The sequence below is a fragment of the Hypanus sabinus genome, chromosome 16, assembly GCF_030144855.1.
Source record: "Hypanus sabinus isolate sHypSab1 chromosome 16, sHypSab1.hap1, whole genome shotgun sequence".
In the NCBI taxonomy this organism is placed as follows: domain Eukaryota; kingdom Metazoa; phylum Chordata; class Chondrichthyes; order Myliobatiformes; family Dasyatidae; genus Hypanus; species Hypanus sabinus.
In genome coordinates this window covers 27,004,286-27,022,923 of record NC_082721.1, presented here as the reverse complement: position 1 = coordinate 27,022,923, position 18,638 = coordinate 27,004,286, and the positions used below count along the sequence as shown (strand labels likewise).

Here is an 18,638-nt window from a genome sequence, read left to right as displayed (position 1 = left end):
ACTAAGCCCGGTGGTTGACCCTGACCGAAGGAGGCATCACTCACTCAATGCAATAAAACTGATTAGAAATGCATTAGTGTTGAGATGCAGAGGTTTAAAAGATGTAAACAAGTAGAGTGAGCAGACAAAAACACTGCAGTTGGAATAAAATGCAGTAAAGATGTAAAGTTATGGACTTTGAGGAAAGTGAAATAAATGCTGAGAATTTTTATAAAGCAATAAAGAACTCTCAAGTCTATCAGGATTCAAATAGACTTGAGAGTTCTTTATTGCTTGCCAACCTAAATATAACCTATTTATTCTTTCACTTTTCTTTTTGTTAATCTGTCCTCTATCGATACAGACATCTCAAAGGACACAAATTATTTAGAAGTAAACTGAACACTACTGATGGTAGGTACTAATCGGCACTTACTGCGCTGGTGCTGCCTGTAACTTTGTGAAGCTGCCCTTCTTAGCCTTCTCCATTTTGGCCTCAATTTCCTTTTTCTTCTGTGCTATCAGCTCCTCTTGCTTCATTAGGTTCACATACAATTTATTTGGTCTATTGGAGGAGCCTAGGCGCTCCAGACTAAAGGATCGTTCACCACTGGACTTGATGCCTCCACCAGTCTTTCCTGCATTAAAGGAAAAGGCAAAATCCAAAATAATTAAATCAAGATAGTTATGCAAAAAAGGCATGGTTAATACCAATCATTCTTTATAGTCAGTAGGAGCACAATGTCAAATATTACTATCCTAATATGCACTTCCTTTGAACACTCACATACACTTAACTGCAGTCAAACCACAATTAGTGTTTGATCCAGAACCTGTACTTGTTAGTGATAATAGACAATAGACAATAGGTGCAGAAGTAGACCATTCGGCCCCTCGAGTCTGCACCACCATTCTGAGATCATGGCTGATCATTCACTATCAATACCCAGTCCCTGCCTTGTCCCCATATCCCTTGATTCCCCTATCCATCAGATATCTATCCAGCTCCTTCTTGAAAGCATCCAGAGAATTGGCCTCCACCGTCTTCTGAGGCAGTGCATTCCACACCTCCACAACTCTCTGGGAGAAGAAGCTCTTCCTCAACTCTGTTTTAAATAACTGACCTCTTATTCTCAATTCATGCCCTCTGGTACTGGACTCTCCCAACATCTGGAACATATTTCCTGCCTCAATCCTATCAAATCCTTTAATTATCTTAAACGTTTCAATCAGATCCCCTCTCAATCTCCTCAATTCCAGCGTGTACAAGCCCAATCTCTCCAATCTCTCTGCGTAAGACAGCCCTGCCATCCCAGGAATCAACCTAGTGAATCTACGCTGCACTTCCTCAATTGCCAGAATGTCCTTCCTTAAACCTGGAGACCAAAACTGTACACAATATTCCAGGTGTGGTCTCACCAGGGCCCTGTACAAATGCAAAAGAACATCCTTGCTCTTGTATTCAATTCCCCTTGTAACAAAGGCCAACATTCCATTTGCCCTCTTCACTGCCTGTTGCACTTGCTCATTCACCTTCATTGACTGGTGAACTAGGACTCCTAGGTCTCTTTGCATTTCTCCCTTACCTAACTCTACACCGTTCAGACAATACTCTGCCCTCTTGTTCTAGCTTCCAAAGTGGATAACTTCACATTTATTCACATTGAATGACATCTGCCAAGTATCTGCCCACTCACTCAGCCTATCCAAGTCTCCCTGTATTCTCCTAACATCCTCTTCGCATGTCACACTGCCACCCAGTTTAGTATCGTCAGCAAACTTGCTGATATAGTTTTCAATGCCCTCATCTAAATCATTGACATAAATCGTAAAGAGCTGTGGTCCCAATACAGAGCCCTGTGGTACCCCAATAGTCACCTCCAGCCAGTCTGAGAAACACCCATTCACTGCTACCCTTTGCTTTCTATCTGCCAACCAGTTTTCTATCCATGTTGAAACCCTGCCCCCAATGCCATGAGCTCTGATTTTACTCACCAATCTCCTATGTGGCACCTTATCGAATGCCTTCTGAAAATCTAGGTACACAACATCTACTGGCTTACCCTCATCTAACATCCTTGTTACACCCTCAAAAAACTCCAACAGATTAGTCAAGCATGATTTGCCCTTGGTAAATCCATGCTGGCTCGGCCTAATCCTATTTCTGCCATCTAGATGTGCCACTATTTCGTCCTTAATAATGGACTCAAGCATCTTCCCCTCGACTGACGTTAGGCTAACAGGGCGATAGTTCTCCGTTTTCTCCTTCCCTCCCTTCTTGAAAAGTGGGACAACATTAGCCACTCTCCAATCCTCAGGAACTGATCCTGAATCTAAGGAACATTGGAAAATGATTACCAATGCATCCGCAATTTCCTGAGCCACCTCTTTTAGAACCCTCGGATGCAGACCATCTGGACCCGGGGATTTATTAGCCTTCAGTCCTACCAGTCTACTCATCACAGTTTCTTTCCTAATGTCAATCTGTCTCAATTCCTCTGATATCTTATGACCCTGGCCCATCCATACATCTGGGAGATTGCTTGTGTCCTCCCTGGTGAAGACAGATCTAAAGTATGCATTAAATTCTGTTGCCATTTCCCTGTTTCCCATAACAATTTCTCCCAATTCATTCTTCAAGGGGCCAACATTGTTCTTAACTATCTTCTTTCTCTTCACATAGCTAAAAAAGCTTTTGCTATCCCCTTTTATATTCCTGGCTAGACTGAGCTCATACCTGATTTTTTCTCTCCGTATTGCTTTTTTAGTTAAAATCTGCTGTTCCTTAAAACTTTCCCAATCATCTGTATTCCCACTCATCTTAGCCCTGTCATACTTCTTTTTCTTTAATGCTATACAATCTCTGACTTCCTTTGTCAACCACTGTGGCCCCTTCCCCCTCTTTGAATCCTTCCTTCTCATTGGAATGAACTGCATTTGCATCTTTTGTATTATGCCCAAGAATATCTGCCACTGCTGATCCACTGTCTTTCCTGCCAGGGCATCTGCCCATTTAACTTTGGCCAGCTCATCCCTCATGGCTCCGTAGTTTCCTTTATTTAATTGCAACACTGACACTTCTGATCTGCCCCTATCCCTCTCAAATTGTAGATAAAAACTTATCATGTTATGATCACTACTTCCTAATGGCTCCTTTACTTCAAGATCACTTATCAATTCCTGTTCATTACACATCACCAGGTCCAAAATAGCCTCGTTCCTGGTTGGCTCAAGCACAAGCTGTTCCAAAAATACATCCCTTAGACACTCCACAAACTCCCTATCCTGGGGTCCAGCACCTACCTGATTCTCCCAGTCCACCTGCATGTTGAAATCTCCCATAACGACTGCATTACCTTTAGCACATGCCAATGTTAACTCCCTAATCAACTTGTACCCAATATCCACGCTACTGTTTGGGGGCCTGTACACAACACCCATTAGGGTCTTTTTACCCTTACTGTTCCTCAGCTCAACCCACACAGACTCTACTTCCCCTGTTCCCAAGTCACCTCTTGCTAAGGACTGAATCTCATTCCTCACCAACAGGGCCACCCCACCCCCTCTTCCCATATTTCTGTCTCTACGATAGCACGTATACCCTGGTACACTCAAATCCCAGGCCTGACCCCCTTGCAGCCATGTCTCCGTTATCCCAACAATATCGTAGTTCCCCATTTTCATCTGAGCTTCAAGCTCATCTGTCTTATTTCTGACACTACGCGCATTCAAGTATAGAATTCTTAGCCCATTCCTCCTCTCTTTGCTTAAAACACTGTCTACTGTACCTAACCCAGCTCTTGAACTTCCATCGGGCAAATTGCACCCTGAATTTTGATGATCTTCTCAAGATCACCCAAACCTTGTACACATTTAACCCCATGCACCTTCTGACCAACCCTCTGGATCTGGATCCCTGCCCCCTGCACATCTAGTTTAACCCCCCCCGAGCAGCACTGGCAAATACTCCTGCAAGAATGTTAGTACCCCTCCGGTTCAGATGTAGACCATCCCTTCGAAACAGATCCCAACGTCCCTGGAACAAAGACCAATTATCCAAAAACCTGAACCCTTCCTTCCTGCACCTTGCTCTCAGCCTCGTATTAATGTGCATAATCATTCTATTCTTCGCCTCACTCGCACGTGGCACAGGTAGCAATCCCGAGATTGTCACCCTGGAGGTCCTGCCTTTCAGCTTCACTCCTAACTCCCTGAACTCTCTAAGCAGGACCCCCTCACTCACCTTACCTACATCATTGGTCCCTACATGGACCACTACTTCTGGGTTCATGCCCTCACTCTCAAGAATAGCCTGCACCCGATCTGAGATGTCCCGGACCCTGGCACCAGGGAGGCAACATACCATCCGAGACTCCCAATCTGCCCCACAAAATCTCCTATCTGCCCCCCTAACTATAGAGTCCCCTAAAACTATCGCTCTCTTCTCTTCCCTCCTCCCCTTTCTAGTTGAGGGTTCAACCTCTGTGCCAGAGGCAGGACCACTACAACTCATTCCTGGTAGGTCATCCCCATCAACAGTATCCAGTGCGGTATACTTATTGTTAATGGGAATGGCCGCAGGGGTGCTCTGCTCTCTCTGCCTGCTCCCCCCGCCTCTCTGGACCGTCACCCATCTGCCTACTTCTTGGTTTTTTGGTGTGACTACCTCCTGATAACTCCTATCTATCTCTGCCTCCACCTCCTGAATGATCCGTAGTTCATCCAGCTCCTGCTCCAATTCCCTAACTCGGTCTGATAGGAGCTGCAGCTGGACGCACCTTTTGCAGGTGTGGTCATCAGGGACAACTGTGTTGACCCTGACCTCCCACATACTGCATACGGAGCACACCACTGCTCTGACTGTCTCCCCCATACCTGAACTGGATTAATAGAATAAGTCTAAAAAGCACCTAGCGACCTTACCTTCTTCCCCTCAGCGAGCAATCACACAAGCTTACCAAAGTCCCCTTACGCCGAAGCCCACTTAGCCAAAGCCCAGGACTCTGCTTCCACGGACTCCGCTGCCCGCTCTGAAAAGAAGTCCTGCCTTTTAAAGTGCGCGCTCGACACTGACGTCACTCGCGCCTGCGCAGTTCCCCTTCCTCCACAGGTATTGACCAGGTAGGCTTAAATCCTACCTACACGGTCGAATTCTCTGAGCTCCCAGCTGAATCACAAGCTGTAACTTGCTCCCGATTCAAATGACTGCAGATGTTTGATAATATAATCACATAAAAATGTTTAGGAAACTTACATACCGAATTTATGAAAACATTTAAGATAGACTGGCATGAATACAACTGTTATTTAATCTGTATTCTGCCCTCTGCTCCCATATGATTGCTTACTTAATTGCAAACATGATATCCTGATTATATACAAGAGTATTTTTTTCTGTAATTCATACTATCATTATAAATTCACAGGTAGCCATGTATCCATCCAGAATTCACACAGTGATTGACCTATACCTACTAATACCACTTGTTTATGTGGTTACTACACCTACATCTACATAATGCAGGTGATACTTTACCATGAGATGGAATTACAGATCTCTGTGCAAGAGTAGACTGTACTTACAGTGATACACTGGTACACATCAGTATTAGATCTACGTATATGTCACAGACATATACCCACTAGTAACGTACCCCATTTATACAGCCTCTAGCCTTTACTGTACTCTAGGGTTCTACAATATCAGACCTGTACCACCAGTATCATAAACTGTTAGTTGTGAATCCACAAAATTATACTTCTGCGTCATTCAGATCATAATATCCTCTTGGGTCAGAAGCAAAATTTTGGGAAACTATAATTAACATTGCACTATTAGATCTAGACTGTCCTAAAATTTTGGACATTTTTATTGAAATCAGTCATGGCTCAGCAAATGATGTTTTGAGTCAAAAATCAAAACATAACCAAGCAGGCTTTCCCAATGCAAGACTGATGAACTACAGTGCCTGAAAAGGTGCCATATTACTAATAAGATATGAAATCAAGACCATCCGCTTAGGTGTATGTAAAAACTGCAATGGCATTAATCAAAGGAAAGTGGTGAGTTTTCTCCATTTGATGGCAGTAGACAGGAATTAATAGGGAAAAACAGTCTGTAAGTAAAAGGGCCCCTGACAAGGGGGAACCTTTTAAAACTGAGATAGTGAGAGTTCGGGATCAGCATATTCCTGTTGGAGTGAAAGGTAAAGCTGGTTGGCTCTGATCAAGAAAAGGGAGGCTCACATCAGATATAGGCTGCTGGGATGAAGAAAATACTTTTGAGTATAAGGATATAGGAGGGAAAGTCATGAGAGCATAAAAAGACTTGAGATGGTTTTGGCACATAGGCAAAGGAGAATCCCGAGAGATTAGTGCAAAAGAGCAAGAGAATAGGACCCTTTAAGCATCCCATGTGGTCATCTATCTGTGGAGCTATGGGAGACAGGCAAATCATTGAATGAATATTTCTCATCTGAATTTACCGTGGAGGTCATGGAAGCTAGGGAATTCAAGAGAGAGAATACTAATACCTTAAAACATATCCACATTACAAAAGAATGGCAATTTTAAAGCACATAAAGGTGGCTAAATCCTGGGGTGTGACCAAGTGTATCCTATAATATTCTGTGAAAGTCACAAAGAAATTGCTGAAGCCTTGACAGAGGTATTTGTATCATCATTAGCACCATTGAGTGGAGTGGAGGATGGCTAACGCAGTGCCTTTACTTACACAGGGCTGTAAGGACAAAACAGAGAACAGCAGGCTAGTGAGCCCAACAGCAGTAGAGAGACTGTTACTGGAGAGGACACAGAGACAGGATCTACCAGCATTTGGAAAGGTAAAAACTTATTAGGGATAGACAGAATGGCTTTTTGCATGGGAGATCGTGTCTTGTGAATTTGATGGGTTTTTTTTTGAAGAAGTGACCAAGAGGGCTGATGTGGACAGAGAGGTAGACATTGCGTACACAAGACTTGAGTAAATTCTGCAAGGGAAGCTGGTCCAGAATGTTAGAATACATGGAATCCAGGGTGAGCTAGCCAATTACATAGACAATTGGCTTGGTTGCAAACGAGAATGATAATGGTGTGCTGTTTTTCACACTGAAGGCCTATCACTGGTGGGTGCTGCGGGGGGGGGGGGGGTAGTGCTGCTCATCATCTGTAGTAATGGTTTGGAGGCGAAGGTAGTCACCATTGTAAGTTTGCAGATAACACCAAATCCGTTGGTATAGAGGACAGTGGATCATGAAGAAGACTCAATGGGATAAAGAACAACTGGGAAAGTGGGCCATGAAATAACAGACCAAATTTAACTCAACCAGGTGCAAATTGTTACATTTTGGTAAGGTACCCAGTAGGTAGCAGGGCCTTAGAGAATGTTGTGAAACAGAGAAATCTAGGGGTACATACAGTGGTGTGAGTAAGTTTGTGAATCCTGTAGAATTTTCTTCATTTCTGCATAAATATGACCTGAAGTGTGATCAGATCTTCATGCACATCCTAAAACTAGATGAAGAAAACTCAATTAAATAACTAAAAATCATACTTGTTCATTTATTGAGAAAAATGATCCAATTGTACATGTATTTGTTGGAAAAAGCATGTGCACCTTTGCTCTCAGTAACTGGTGTGACACGCTTGTACAGCAATAACTTCAACCAAATGTTTCTGGATCAGTCCTGCACATTGGCTTGGAGGAATTTTTGGTCATTCCTACAAAACTGCTTCAACTCTGGGATGCTGGTGGGCTTCTTTGCATGAATTACTTTCTTCAAGTCCTTCCACAACATTTCTATAGGATTAAGGTCAGGACTCTGACTTGGTCAATCCAAACACAAGTTTTCTTCTTTTTAAACTATTCTATTGTTGATTTACTCATCTTTCAGATCATTGTCTTGTAGCATTATCCAACTTCCATTAAGCTTCCGGTGACAGACTGCTACCCTGACATTCCCCCGTAGAATGTCTTAATACAATTTTGAATTAATTATTCCCTCAACACTTGCAAGCTGTCTGGGTCCTGAGGCAGCAAAGTAGCCAAAGACCATAATGCTTCTTCCACCATGATTAACAGTTGGATAAGGTTTTGGTGTTGGTGTGTAGTGCCCTTTTCCATCCAAACATAGTGGTGTTGTATTTCTGCCAAAAATTTCAACTTTTGTCTCCACAGAATGTTGTCCCAGAAGCATCGTGGAATATCTAAGTGGTCTTTTGCAAACTTGAGATGTGCAGCAATGTTTTTTGTTGGAGAGCAGTGGTTTCCTCTTTGGTGTCCTTCCACGAAAACATTCATTTTCAGTGTTTTTCTTACAGTGGACACAAGAACATCCAGAGATTCCTGTGGGTCTTTTGTGGGTCCTTTGGGTTCTTTTTCACCTCCTTCAGCATTGCACATTGTGTTCCTGGTGTGATCTTTGCAGGATGTCCACTCTTAGGGAGAGTAGCAATAGTACTGAATTTCCTCCATTTGTAGACAATTTCTCTTACTGCAGATTGATGAACATGCAGGGAAAGCTTTTGCAGCGTTTTCCAGCTTCATGCATCTCTACAATTCTTCACCTAAGGTCCTTTGAAAATTGATCAAGGCATGATGCACATAAACAGATCTTCCTTGAGAAGAGCAGGCTCTGTCAGTAACCTGGCTTTTTGTGTCTTTTATATAGGGAAGGGCACCTCTACAACCCACACCTCCAATCTCATCTCATTAATTGGAACACACAACTCCATATAGCTTTAGAAGGCATTACCCCAGAGGTTCACATACCTTTTCCAACAAATATATGTAATATTGAATAATTTTTCTTAATAAATGAACAAATATGCTTTTTTTTGTAATTAATTTAATTGGGTTCTCTTTATCTAGCTTTAGGACTTACATGAAGATCTGATTACATTTTAGGTCATATTTATGCAGAAACAGAGAATATTCTACAGAGTTTTCAAACTTTCTAGCACCACTCTGGTTCCCTGAAAGTGGCAACACAGCTAGACAGAGTCATGAAGAAAGGATCTGACACATCAGACAAGACAAAGAGTCTAAGAGTTGAAGCTTCATGATACAACTATGCAAGACCTTGATGTGACCACAGCTGAAGTATTTTCTACAGTTCTTATTATTAACCTATACGAAAAAAAAGATAACTTTAAGCAGGATGAGCTCAGAAAAGGTTCACAAGGATGTCACCAGTTATACGGAAAGACTTGATAGGAAGCTGCCTTATCCTTGAAGCGCAGGAGGGTGAGGGGTGACTTCATAGAGGTATAGTTGATTCCGTCCGGTTAACTGGACCATTGGTTAATTGGTGCTGCTGCTTATTTAAGGCAACTCTTAAAGAACAAAAACTAATCTAAAAAATAACTGGGATTCCCTTCATTTATTTCGGACACTGTGCCACTTAATTGGGACAGAGACTGTTGCCAACAGTTTCTAATTAGTGTCAGCTAGGCAGGCGTTAGTCACTACACCATGCATAGAGTGAATAATTTTAAATAATGCCAATTGGGTGTGCTTGTGTTATGCTATTCTAACATGGATATGGAGCTACAGTGGAAATCATGACAAATTCTACTGCTTTTTGACAATTATGCAGCACAGCCTAATTAGAACGTTTCAGAACGATGTTGCACGGTGAAAAGTTGGTGAACCACATTCTCGAAGCCATTGAACAAAATCTACCGACAGACAAGGAAATGAATGCAAGAGTTAATCTTTTACAGGCAGTACAGTTAGTCACTGAGAGTTAGCGAGAAATAAGCAATAAGACAATTCAATACTATTTTGCTCTTCTGCTCTTTGTGGTTTCAAGCATTCAAGTTTGAAGATGCTCTGAGTGAAAATGAAATGATTTCACTACTTCAACAAGCTAGGACCTACGAAGAATTTGAAGGTTATTGACAGTCATCTTAAATGTTACAATAAAAATGAAGATTTGGAGGATGCAATCATCAAAAGCATAGTATCAAAACATCGGGGCCGGGGAATATGAAGATGAGGAAAACGAAGGAAATGGCATAACTAAACTTGAGCTAGTGACTACAGAGGATGCCAGGAAATCTATTGCTGGATTACAACACTACTTCATGCAGGAAGGCAATAAAGGCATTAGGTGTTTACGCTGATTGTTCATTTACAGCCAGAAGGTCAAGGCAGTATACACTGGATGAATTTTTCTGTCAATAACTTTTGGGAACTAGTACACAGATTTATAATACTATAACAGGTACGGTGGTGTTCTAATTTGTTCTGTATTTCATTTAAATAAATAACTTGTTACTCATTTAAATGATAGCTTGCCTTTTTCATACCTTTTTAACTATTTCTATGAAACTGGCTAATTGGGCCAAAATGTACTAGTCCTGATGTGTCCCAAATGATGGGACTCCATTTTATATAAAATTGACAGGCATAGATAAAATGATTATTGTGCCTTTCTCACAGACTGGGGAATATAAAACTGGCATGCATAGATTTAAGGTGAGAGGGGAAAGATTTAGAGGGGACTAGATGACAAATTTTTTTCCACACAGAGGGAATGGGAGTCTGGAATGAGCTGCCAGAGAAGGTGGGAGAGGCAGGTACAATTACAATGTTTAAAAGACATTTGGATGGGTACATGAATACAAAATGCTGCAAAGGATATGAGCCAAATGCAAGCAAATGGAACTAGCTCATGAAGGTAACTTCAGTGCCATCTGTATGTAAGTAACATTTGCATTTTCATCTAATAGTAGTGAAACAGATTAACTGGTTACTTAATTTGTTCATCGGACATAATAAACTGCTTAGAATAATTTCTACAACACAACAGTAATTACACTGGAAGTATTCCATTAATCTTAAAGCTCTTTGGGACAATCTGAAGTCAGGAAAAGTATCTACACAAGTTCAGTTCTTGGGCTTCAGCCTTGCCAATATTTTCATTTACTAATTATTAAAACTATGTACATAACCATATCTACCTGTCAATTATATCTGAATAACATTTTCACAATATTGATTTGTCAGTGAATGGAATCAATTTGAGATTCAAATTATATAGTGGGAAGGGGAGGAGAAAGGTGGTGAATGGCCCTTCATTTGCTTTTATTACAATGCTTACCTCAGGTACAAATGCAGAGTTTATTAGAACAGGAAAAATTGCTCTAGGTGCACTCAAAGTTTTGACTGGGAGTTTAGTATTGAAAACATAGCAGAGAGTTTGTTCAATCAAGAGCGTGATGGGTTCACACTCTAAGTGCTAAACTCATTCTCTGGGTGCACTATCATTCTGGCCAAATGGACTATTAATCTATAACTGTATTAGTATTCTGGAAACCATTCAGATCTCACCACAATAATTCTGGACGAAAAAAGTATTAGTAACATTAGTTACTACATGAAGTGCCATAAAAACCCACCAGATTAATTGCAGGCAGAAGATTCTGCCTTCCTTACCCAATTTGATTTTAGTGTGACTAATTACTTAGCAATATGGTTGACAACTGATAAGCTTAATAACTAAGCAACTAAGAATGGGCAATAAATGTTAGCCATGTAAAATGGTTATTATGTCCCAAGAATGGAAGGTAATAGCTTGAAACCTAATGAATGTTGAGATACCTTGATGGAGTGAATGTGGAGAGGATGTTTTCTACGGTGGGGGAACACAGCTTCAGAATAGAGGAATATTCAACTAAAAAGGAGATGAGGAGGAATTTCTTTAGCCAGAGAATGGCAAATCTGTGGAATTCGCTGCCACAGGCGGCTGTGGAGGCTAAATCGTTGGGTACATTTAAGGCAGAAGTTGATAGATTCTTGATTAGTCAGGGCATGAAGGGTTATGGGGAAAAGGCAGGAGATTGGGGCTGAGAGGGAAATGGATTAGCCATGAGAAAAAAAGCGGAACAGACTTGATGGGCCAAATAGCTTAATTCTGCTCTTATGGTCTTATGACCTTATGGTCTTATGGATATTCAAGCTGAAAGCATAGCTGCCCAATGATGGAATCATCAAATACATATATGCTCAAGAGGCCTGTAATATAGGAATATAAAGATCTCAGAGTTGTAGAACAGCTATTGAATGATTTGAAAATGAAGATAATTTTAAAAGTTAAGATGATGTTTAACCATAATCCAGAATAAGGCAGCAAGAATAAGATGAAAGACATACTGGATATAGTGGGTATTGGCACCTGGCCATTGAGGTTTAGATGTCCTTGACTTTCCAAAGATTTGTGTATAATGAGAGATCAAGATAAACCAGAAAACAATCAATTTCTGAAAAGATTCAGAATCAAGATGCTGTTTTGCATATTCAATATATTTTTGGTAACCATAAACAAAAAACACTGCAAAGTATGTTTCCCCAAGGAGTCCACACAGCACTCAGTACATTACTAAAGTGTTATAATGATTATTTATTGAACAGTCAGAGGCTTTACTAATGAGACCTGGTTCTCAAGTATCAAGTTAAAAGAGAAGCACCAACAATTTTATAAACATTGATTTGCCTTATTGGGATTACAGTATTTAATTCGAGGCAATACAATTCCAGAAGAATGTGATGGCTTTGAAGTGCAGAGTCTTACTGGAATATCATGTGATATCACTAATCAATAATATGGATGTGAACGTACAAGGCATGGCAAGTTTACTGATGACACTAAAATTGGTGGTGTCATTGACAGTGAAGCAGGTTATCACAACTTTAGAGGGATCTTGATCAGCTGGCTAAATGGGCTGAGGAATGACAAGTGGAATTTAAATTGGAGGTAGATGGGTTAAGATGGGATCAAAAGTGGAGAGAGTGAGCAGCTTCAAGTTCCTGGGTGTCAAGATCTCTGAAGATCTAACCTGGTCCCAACATATTGATGCAGTTCATAAAGAAGACAAGGCAGCGGCTATAACTTACTAGGAGTTTGAAGAGATTTGGCATATCAACAAATACACTCAAAAACTTCTACAGATGTACCGTGGAGAGCATTCTGACAGGCTGCATCTCTGTTTGGTACGGAGGGGTTACTACTGCACAGGACAGAAAGAAGCTGCAGAAGGTTGTAAATCTAGTCAGCTCCATCTTCGGTACCAGCCTACAAAGTACCCAGGACATCATTAGGGAGCAGTGTCTCAGAAAGGCAGTGTCCATTATTAAGGGCCTCCAGCACCCAGGGCATGCCCTTTTCTCACTGTTACCATCAGGTAGGAGGTACAGAAGCCTGAAGGTACACACTCAGCAATTTAGGAACAGCTTCTTCCCCTCCATCATCCGTATCCTAAATGGGCATTGAATCTTTGGATTCTACCTCACTTTCTTTTTAATACACAGTATTTCTGTTTTTGCACTTTTTTATATCTATTCAATATACGCAATTGAGTTACTTGTTTATTTATTATTATATTTTTCTCTGTTAGGTTATGTATTGCATTGAACTGCTGCTGCTAAGTTAACAAATTTCACGTCACATGCTGGTGATAATAAACCTGATTCTGATACATCTTGAGAAGAAAAATGAGGGTAGAACTTTCACAGTAAACAGTAGAGTCCGAGGTAGTATTGTAGAACAGAAAGACTTTGGAGTACTGGTACACACTTTTCTGAAAGTGGCATCACAATAAGACAGGGTGGTGAAGAAGGCTTTTGGTATGCTGGTCTTTATCCCATCAAGACAGAGAGTATAGAAGTTGGAATGTTATGTTGCAGTTGGTGAGGCCACCTTTGGAATGTTGGGTCCAGGTTTGGTCAACCTACTACAGGAAAGATGTCATCAAGCTGGATGAAGTGCAAAAGGCATCTGCAAAAATGTTGCTGCGACTTGAGGGGCTGAGTTATAGAGAGAAGCTGAGCAGGTTGCTATTTATTTTCATTGGAGCAAAAGAGAATAAGGAGTAATCTTACAGGTGTATAAAATTATGGGGGGGGACAGCACATAGATAGGGCAAATGCAGTCTTTATTTAACTGGGTCAGGAATGAAGAATGTGGTTTAAGGTGGGAGCAGAGAGATTTAGTAGGAATGAGGGGCAACTTTTTCACCCAGTGAGTGGTCAGTGTATGGAATGAGCTGCCAGAAGTGGTTGAGGCAGATACATGAATGACATTTAAATGAGACTTGAACAGGTACATGGATGGAAAACATTTAGAGGGATACAGGCCAACCAGAGGGGAATGTGGCTGGCCTGGATGGGAATCTTTGTCAGCATGGACTAGTTAGGATAATGGGATTCTATCTGCAGGGATGAAACAATGGAAAAGTTTGGCTTATTTTCCTTGGAGCAGAGAATCAACAGCTCATAGAGAAGTTCAAAATGTTAAGTTATTTTTCATAATATTTCCTAACATCTAGCAGCAGGGGTCATAAATCAAAGAATATGGACTAAAACTGATGACACAAAAATTAAAGGAGATTAAGGTTAACTATTGTGATCTGTAGAAAAAAAAAACATGGAAGCAAAGACGATAAGGAACTTTCAAAAGAAAATAAGACAAGACACTGAAAGGAAAATAAAAACAAGAATTTTATTTGGGGAACTAAAATCAGTCAACTCTTTCAATGAGCAAGCATTGGTGTCAGGTCTCTGTAAAACACCAAAAGTAGCAATGTCCTTTAGCAGAGGAAGTGCAATATTAATGCTGTAAGGTACAAAGACAAACTGCCTATTTAACTTTTCAACTGAACATGAAAAGATTCGCTATTTCTTAAAGGTTATTTATTTTGCTAAATAACCTTTTACTTTGAAAAATACAAGTATAAAATTTCTTTGAAAAATGCAAGTATAAAATACAACCAATTCTTCCATCCACAAGGGAAAATGGGAAAGTGTTTTAATAGGATAAAGAGGAATGATGAGCACGATGTAGAAACGCGAAACTAGGTGAGTCTGTTTTGTTTGGTCTTGCAAAGTCAAAGCCTAGTCTACTCTGAAAAAAATGAATCGATGACAGAACGGGACAGGAACCAATTCCCAATTAGCAACTGGGACACAAGAGAATATGTATGCTAGAATCTGGAGCAACAAAAATCTGCTGAAGGAATTTAGTGAGTCAGGCAGTAGCAGGACCCAGATTTTCAACCCGAAATGTCAATTCCTTTCCTCCCACAAATGTTACTTGACCCACGGAGTGCCTCCAAGTAGATAGTTAATCCCTATTTACATCATAGATTCAGTAAAAAGGGTATAACGAAGAGAAAAAATTAAGGAAATTAAGATATTTAATCATGTCAAAAATGTTCATTATAATACCTCCCCACTCAATAATTGGGATTAACCGAATTGCCTGCCTTTTGAGAACAGCGGAGGAATCGGAATTCCGGCTAATGCCTCCTCCTTCAATTATAAGAAAGGCGACGAATTTGGTTAATGAGAAATATTTTCCACAATTCTGACTCTGCAACCCCAGAACTCGCGTCTACCCAAAGAAGCAACCCCAAAACCAACCTGCATCGCCTTCCATCGCCATGGCTTCCTATTATTCTGACGTCACTACCGGGTAACTGCTCCATATAGGTCACGTGACCGGAAACTGATTCTCCACCTGCTCAAGATGCATAGGAAATTGTAGTTTAATATAACATTAATCTCCAAACAGATTTGTAGATAAAGCTGCAACATTTATGTTTAATATAAGGAAACTAGAATAATGTTCTGAATATATACAAAGCATAAATTATATATTACTTGAAGAAAGAAATAACTTTTAAAATATTAATTTTGTGGGGTTATTTCAGAATGCAACTGCGATACTTCCGATGGTAACGGAAGTGACGTCAACATCAGCAATGGAGGAGAGGTTTTGTCCAGGTTTGTGGGGCTGAGGTGGGGGAGGAAAGGGGGTGCTGAGGGGGAAATAATCAAACTTCTTATTTGGTATGTTGCCTACCATGATAGGTTTAAGCTGTGAATGGAGCTGTCGGTAACTTCGCTGAACCAGCAGCTTTATGAAACAGGTCTGATGACAGACTGGGCCTGTTCTTGGTAACCAGGGGCAACAGAGGCCCAGTGTTGGGCAAAGGCCCGACTCACCAAAGCCGGTGAAATCAGGGCGCAACAGAGCCCTGATCTGTGGGCTTTGAGGTTTAAAAAAAAGACCCAGTTAGTCCCTGATATCCTGATTCGCAAGTGACTAGAAGCCAAGAAATTTTCACTTGTGAGGAAAGGATTGGCTGTTCTTTAATTTGGACTGTGGGGAGAGGGTCTCAATGCTGCCCTCAGTAACTGAAACAATTTAGAAAAAATGTCTGGCATTGCCGTGTTGGGATGCCAACTGTGGTTGTATATATTACAGCGTGTAACCGCTTGCCTAAAACAGCATTTTCCCTGCTCCAAAACCAATCCAGTATTTAATTTAAAAAGTGAAACGCTTCAAAGTATATGGAGGCTATTATTTTAATCACCTACTATGTGTTTCATCCAAGGATGCCTATAAATATGTTCAGGAGATTTTCTGTTCCTGCAGACTCCAAAGTAATCCAAGAATGTGAAAGGTTCTGAGACAATTAGTGAATACACCCTCTCCCAACCAGAATGATTCTCCCAGACTGATCATAATAAACACCTCAAGATTGATAAGCATTTTGTTGAAATGCTTTCCAATGATGGTCTTAACCTTTAATCAGTTCAAAAGAAATAATGGAAAATTCTTAACACTATTAGCATCTAATATGTATGTGAAAAATGTTCTGCATTTGAAAAGTTGAAGTTCTTTGTGTGTATGTGGAAGATTTTCTTCGTTCTTTTCAAAGCTGATCCTGCTCAATGGTTCTGTTTAATAATTGTTCTATTGATGTAACCATTGACAATTTTGTTTGGACGTAGATTTTACATTCAAATAGTAAAAAAAATCAGTGATGGCATCTATTATAGGATGTCAAACTGGAGTCTTCAGGCTAAAATGATTTCCACTATAGCCATGTTCTCAAGGACACTCAGGTGCCTCTTGTTCTTTAATAAGCTAAATTATGTTGTAGGTAGCTGGAATTGTTACATGTGGAAAAATAATGCACTTGAAATTCGGGACTATCTTTCCAGATCCAGTTGAAGTTACTCCCACTGCCAATGAAAGTCTGATTTATAAAGCCTTTGATGGGCAAGAGTATTCCATGTTTAAATGTACTACCTGAACTGTAAGGCTTAAAATCAATAATAGAATTTATGGAATTTCATGATTTGCTGTCATGTGGATCTGTTTTATTTTCTCAGTGTTATACAGCAATAAATTGCTTCACCTGCATGGCACGGTAACAATATTACTAAGAGATTTTGGCAATTCAATGCTTCAGATTTTCAAATTGCGTTCCATTGAGCTGACAAAATCTCTCGGTAATCTCTTAGTAACCAGCACTCACATTCATGTGCAAGGTTTGACGCAAATAATCTGTGCATTTGAGAGAAAAATAGAATAGTATGTATGTGAAATGTATAGAAGAGTGTGCTGATGGGGTTATGAAGCAAAATATGCTGCCAGCTGGGGTGAAAGCCAGCTGATTAGTAAATTCTGTTTGAAATCAATCATTAAATAACTGTAATCTATGGTGAAAGGGTTTTCAGATTACTTTTCAAGGTTTTATGTTTTCAAAGAGGTAAATGTTTTCTTTCTGCCTTTCTAGATGGCTTTCTTCATGATCATTTCCTGTCAAAGGATCCTGTAGCTGATCTTGTCCATCCATGTAGAATGTGATGTTCAGTGGTTGTAGTTGGTAGACGTGACCAGCTCAAGTGTCTTTAGATTGTAAATTGGACTTAAAAGTGCAAATTAATCTCTATAATTGGTGCTTGAATTTAATTAATTTATCCAAAGCTAATTAATATTTTCATTATAGTGAATCTAGATAAATGGGGAAGTGTGGCAAGCATTTTATGTAACACTTACTTGGCTCTCCTACAGATCTAGATAGAGATGTAGCTTTTCGTAAAGAAATTTCATGAAATTGGTGATATCTGTGACCATTTTTTTTAAGGGGGGGGTTCTCTTGAAGCCATTTTGTTCAAAAAAATTGGCTCAGAAGAAAAGTCTCATACGTGGCAATTTTGAGTTTTTTTAAAATTAGCTTAGAAAACTTAAATATCATTTAGAAAATTATATCTACATTTAATTTTCTAATTTAGCATTTTGTTAGATTGATACTTTACTGTTAGCTCATTCTTATTATCCTGTAGATCATTGTCATGTTACACCAGGGAAGTAAGGCTCTTGAATTCACATCTTAGGTTTTTTTCAAAACATAATGAGGATTTCTCTACCAGGGAGCAAGGAAGTTCATGCTAGAGTTGTATGCTGTATCTTAAGCATTGTCTATAGTGTGGCCACTACATTTAAGGAAATATATGACTTTACTGGAGAACTGTAGATTTACAAGGATGTCACAAGAACCAGAACATTTTAGCAATGTGTTGGTTGGATAGGTTGAGGTTGTTTTCTTTGGAGGCAAAAAGGAGAACTGGAAAATTATGAAAGGATTTGATAAAATAAGTAAGAAGTGCCTAATTCCCTGAGGTGCTAAACCAAAATTCATAAACTTAGTATTTATGCAATTATTAAATAAAGATGAAATAGCTTATTGGGATATGGAATTGTGTGTTTGAAAGCATGGTAGAGAAACCCTCATCACATTTTAAAAATATTATTGAATATGAGTTTGAAGAGCCTTAACCTGCAGGATTACAGACCTAGTACTAG

The 18,638-nt window shown here is 40.0% G+C and overlaps 2 protein-coding genes across 3 annotated transcripts in view; one reads left to right on the top strand and one right to left on the bottom strand.

Moving 5' to 3' along the window:
- Positions 1-15,442, bottom strand: part of sugp1 (SURP and G patch domain containing 1) — a 50,192-nt gene extending 34,750 nt beyond the window's left edge. Inside the window, exons 1-2 of the mRNA XM_059991387.1 lie at positions 15,401-15,442; positions 416-617 (exon numbers count right to left, since the gene is read on the bottom strand). Of these exons, the coding sequence (XP_059847370.1) occupies positions 416-617; positions 15,401-15,422 (224 nt within the window). The 5' untranslated portion in view covers positions 15,423-15,442. The remainder of the gene's footprint in view (positions 1-415; positions 618-15,400) is intronic.
- A 254-nt stretch (positions 15,443-15,696) lies between these two features.
- The window catches only part of LOC132406137 (SURP and G-patch domain-containing protein 2-like), a 34,441-nt gene continuing 31,499 nt past the window's right edge, over positions 15,697-18,638 (top strand). For both annotated transcript variants that reach the window (XM_059991385.1, XM_059991386.1), the window contains exon 1: positions 15,697-15,763. In XM_059991385.1, coding sequence (XP_059847368.1) covers positions 15,712-15,763 — 52 coding nt within the window. In that variant the 5' untranslated portion in view covers positions 15,697-15,711. The remainder of the gene's footprint in view (positions 15,764-18,638) is intronic.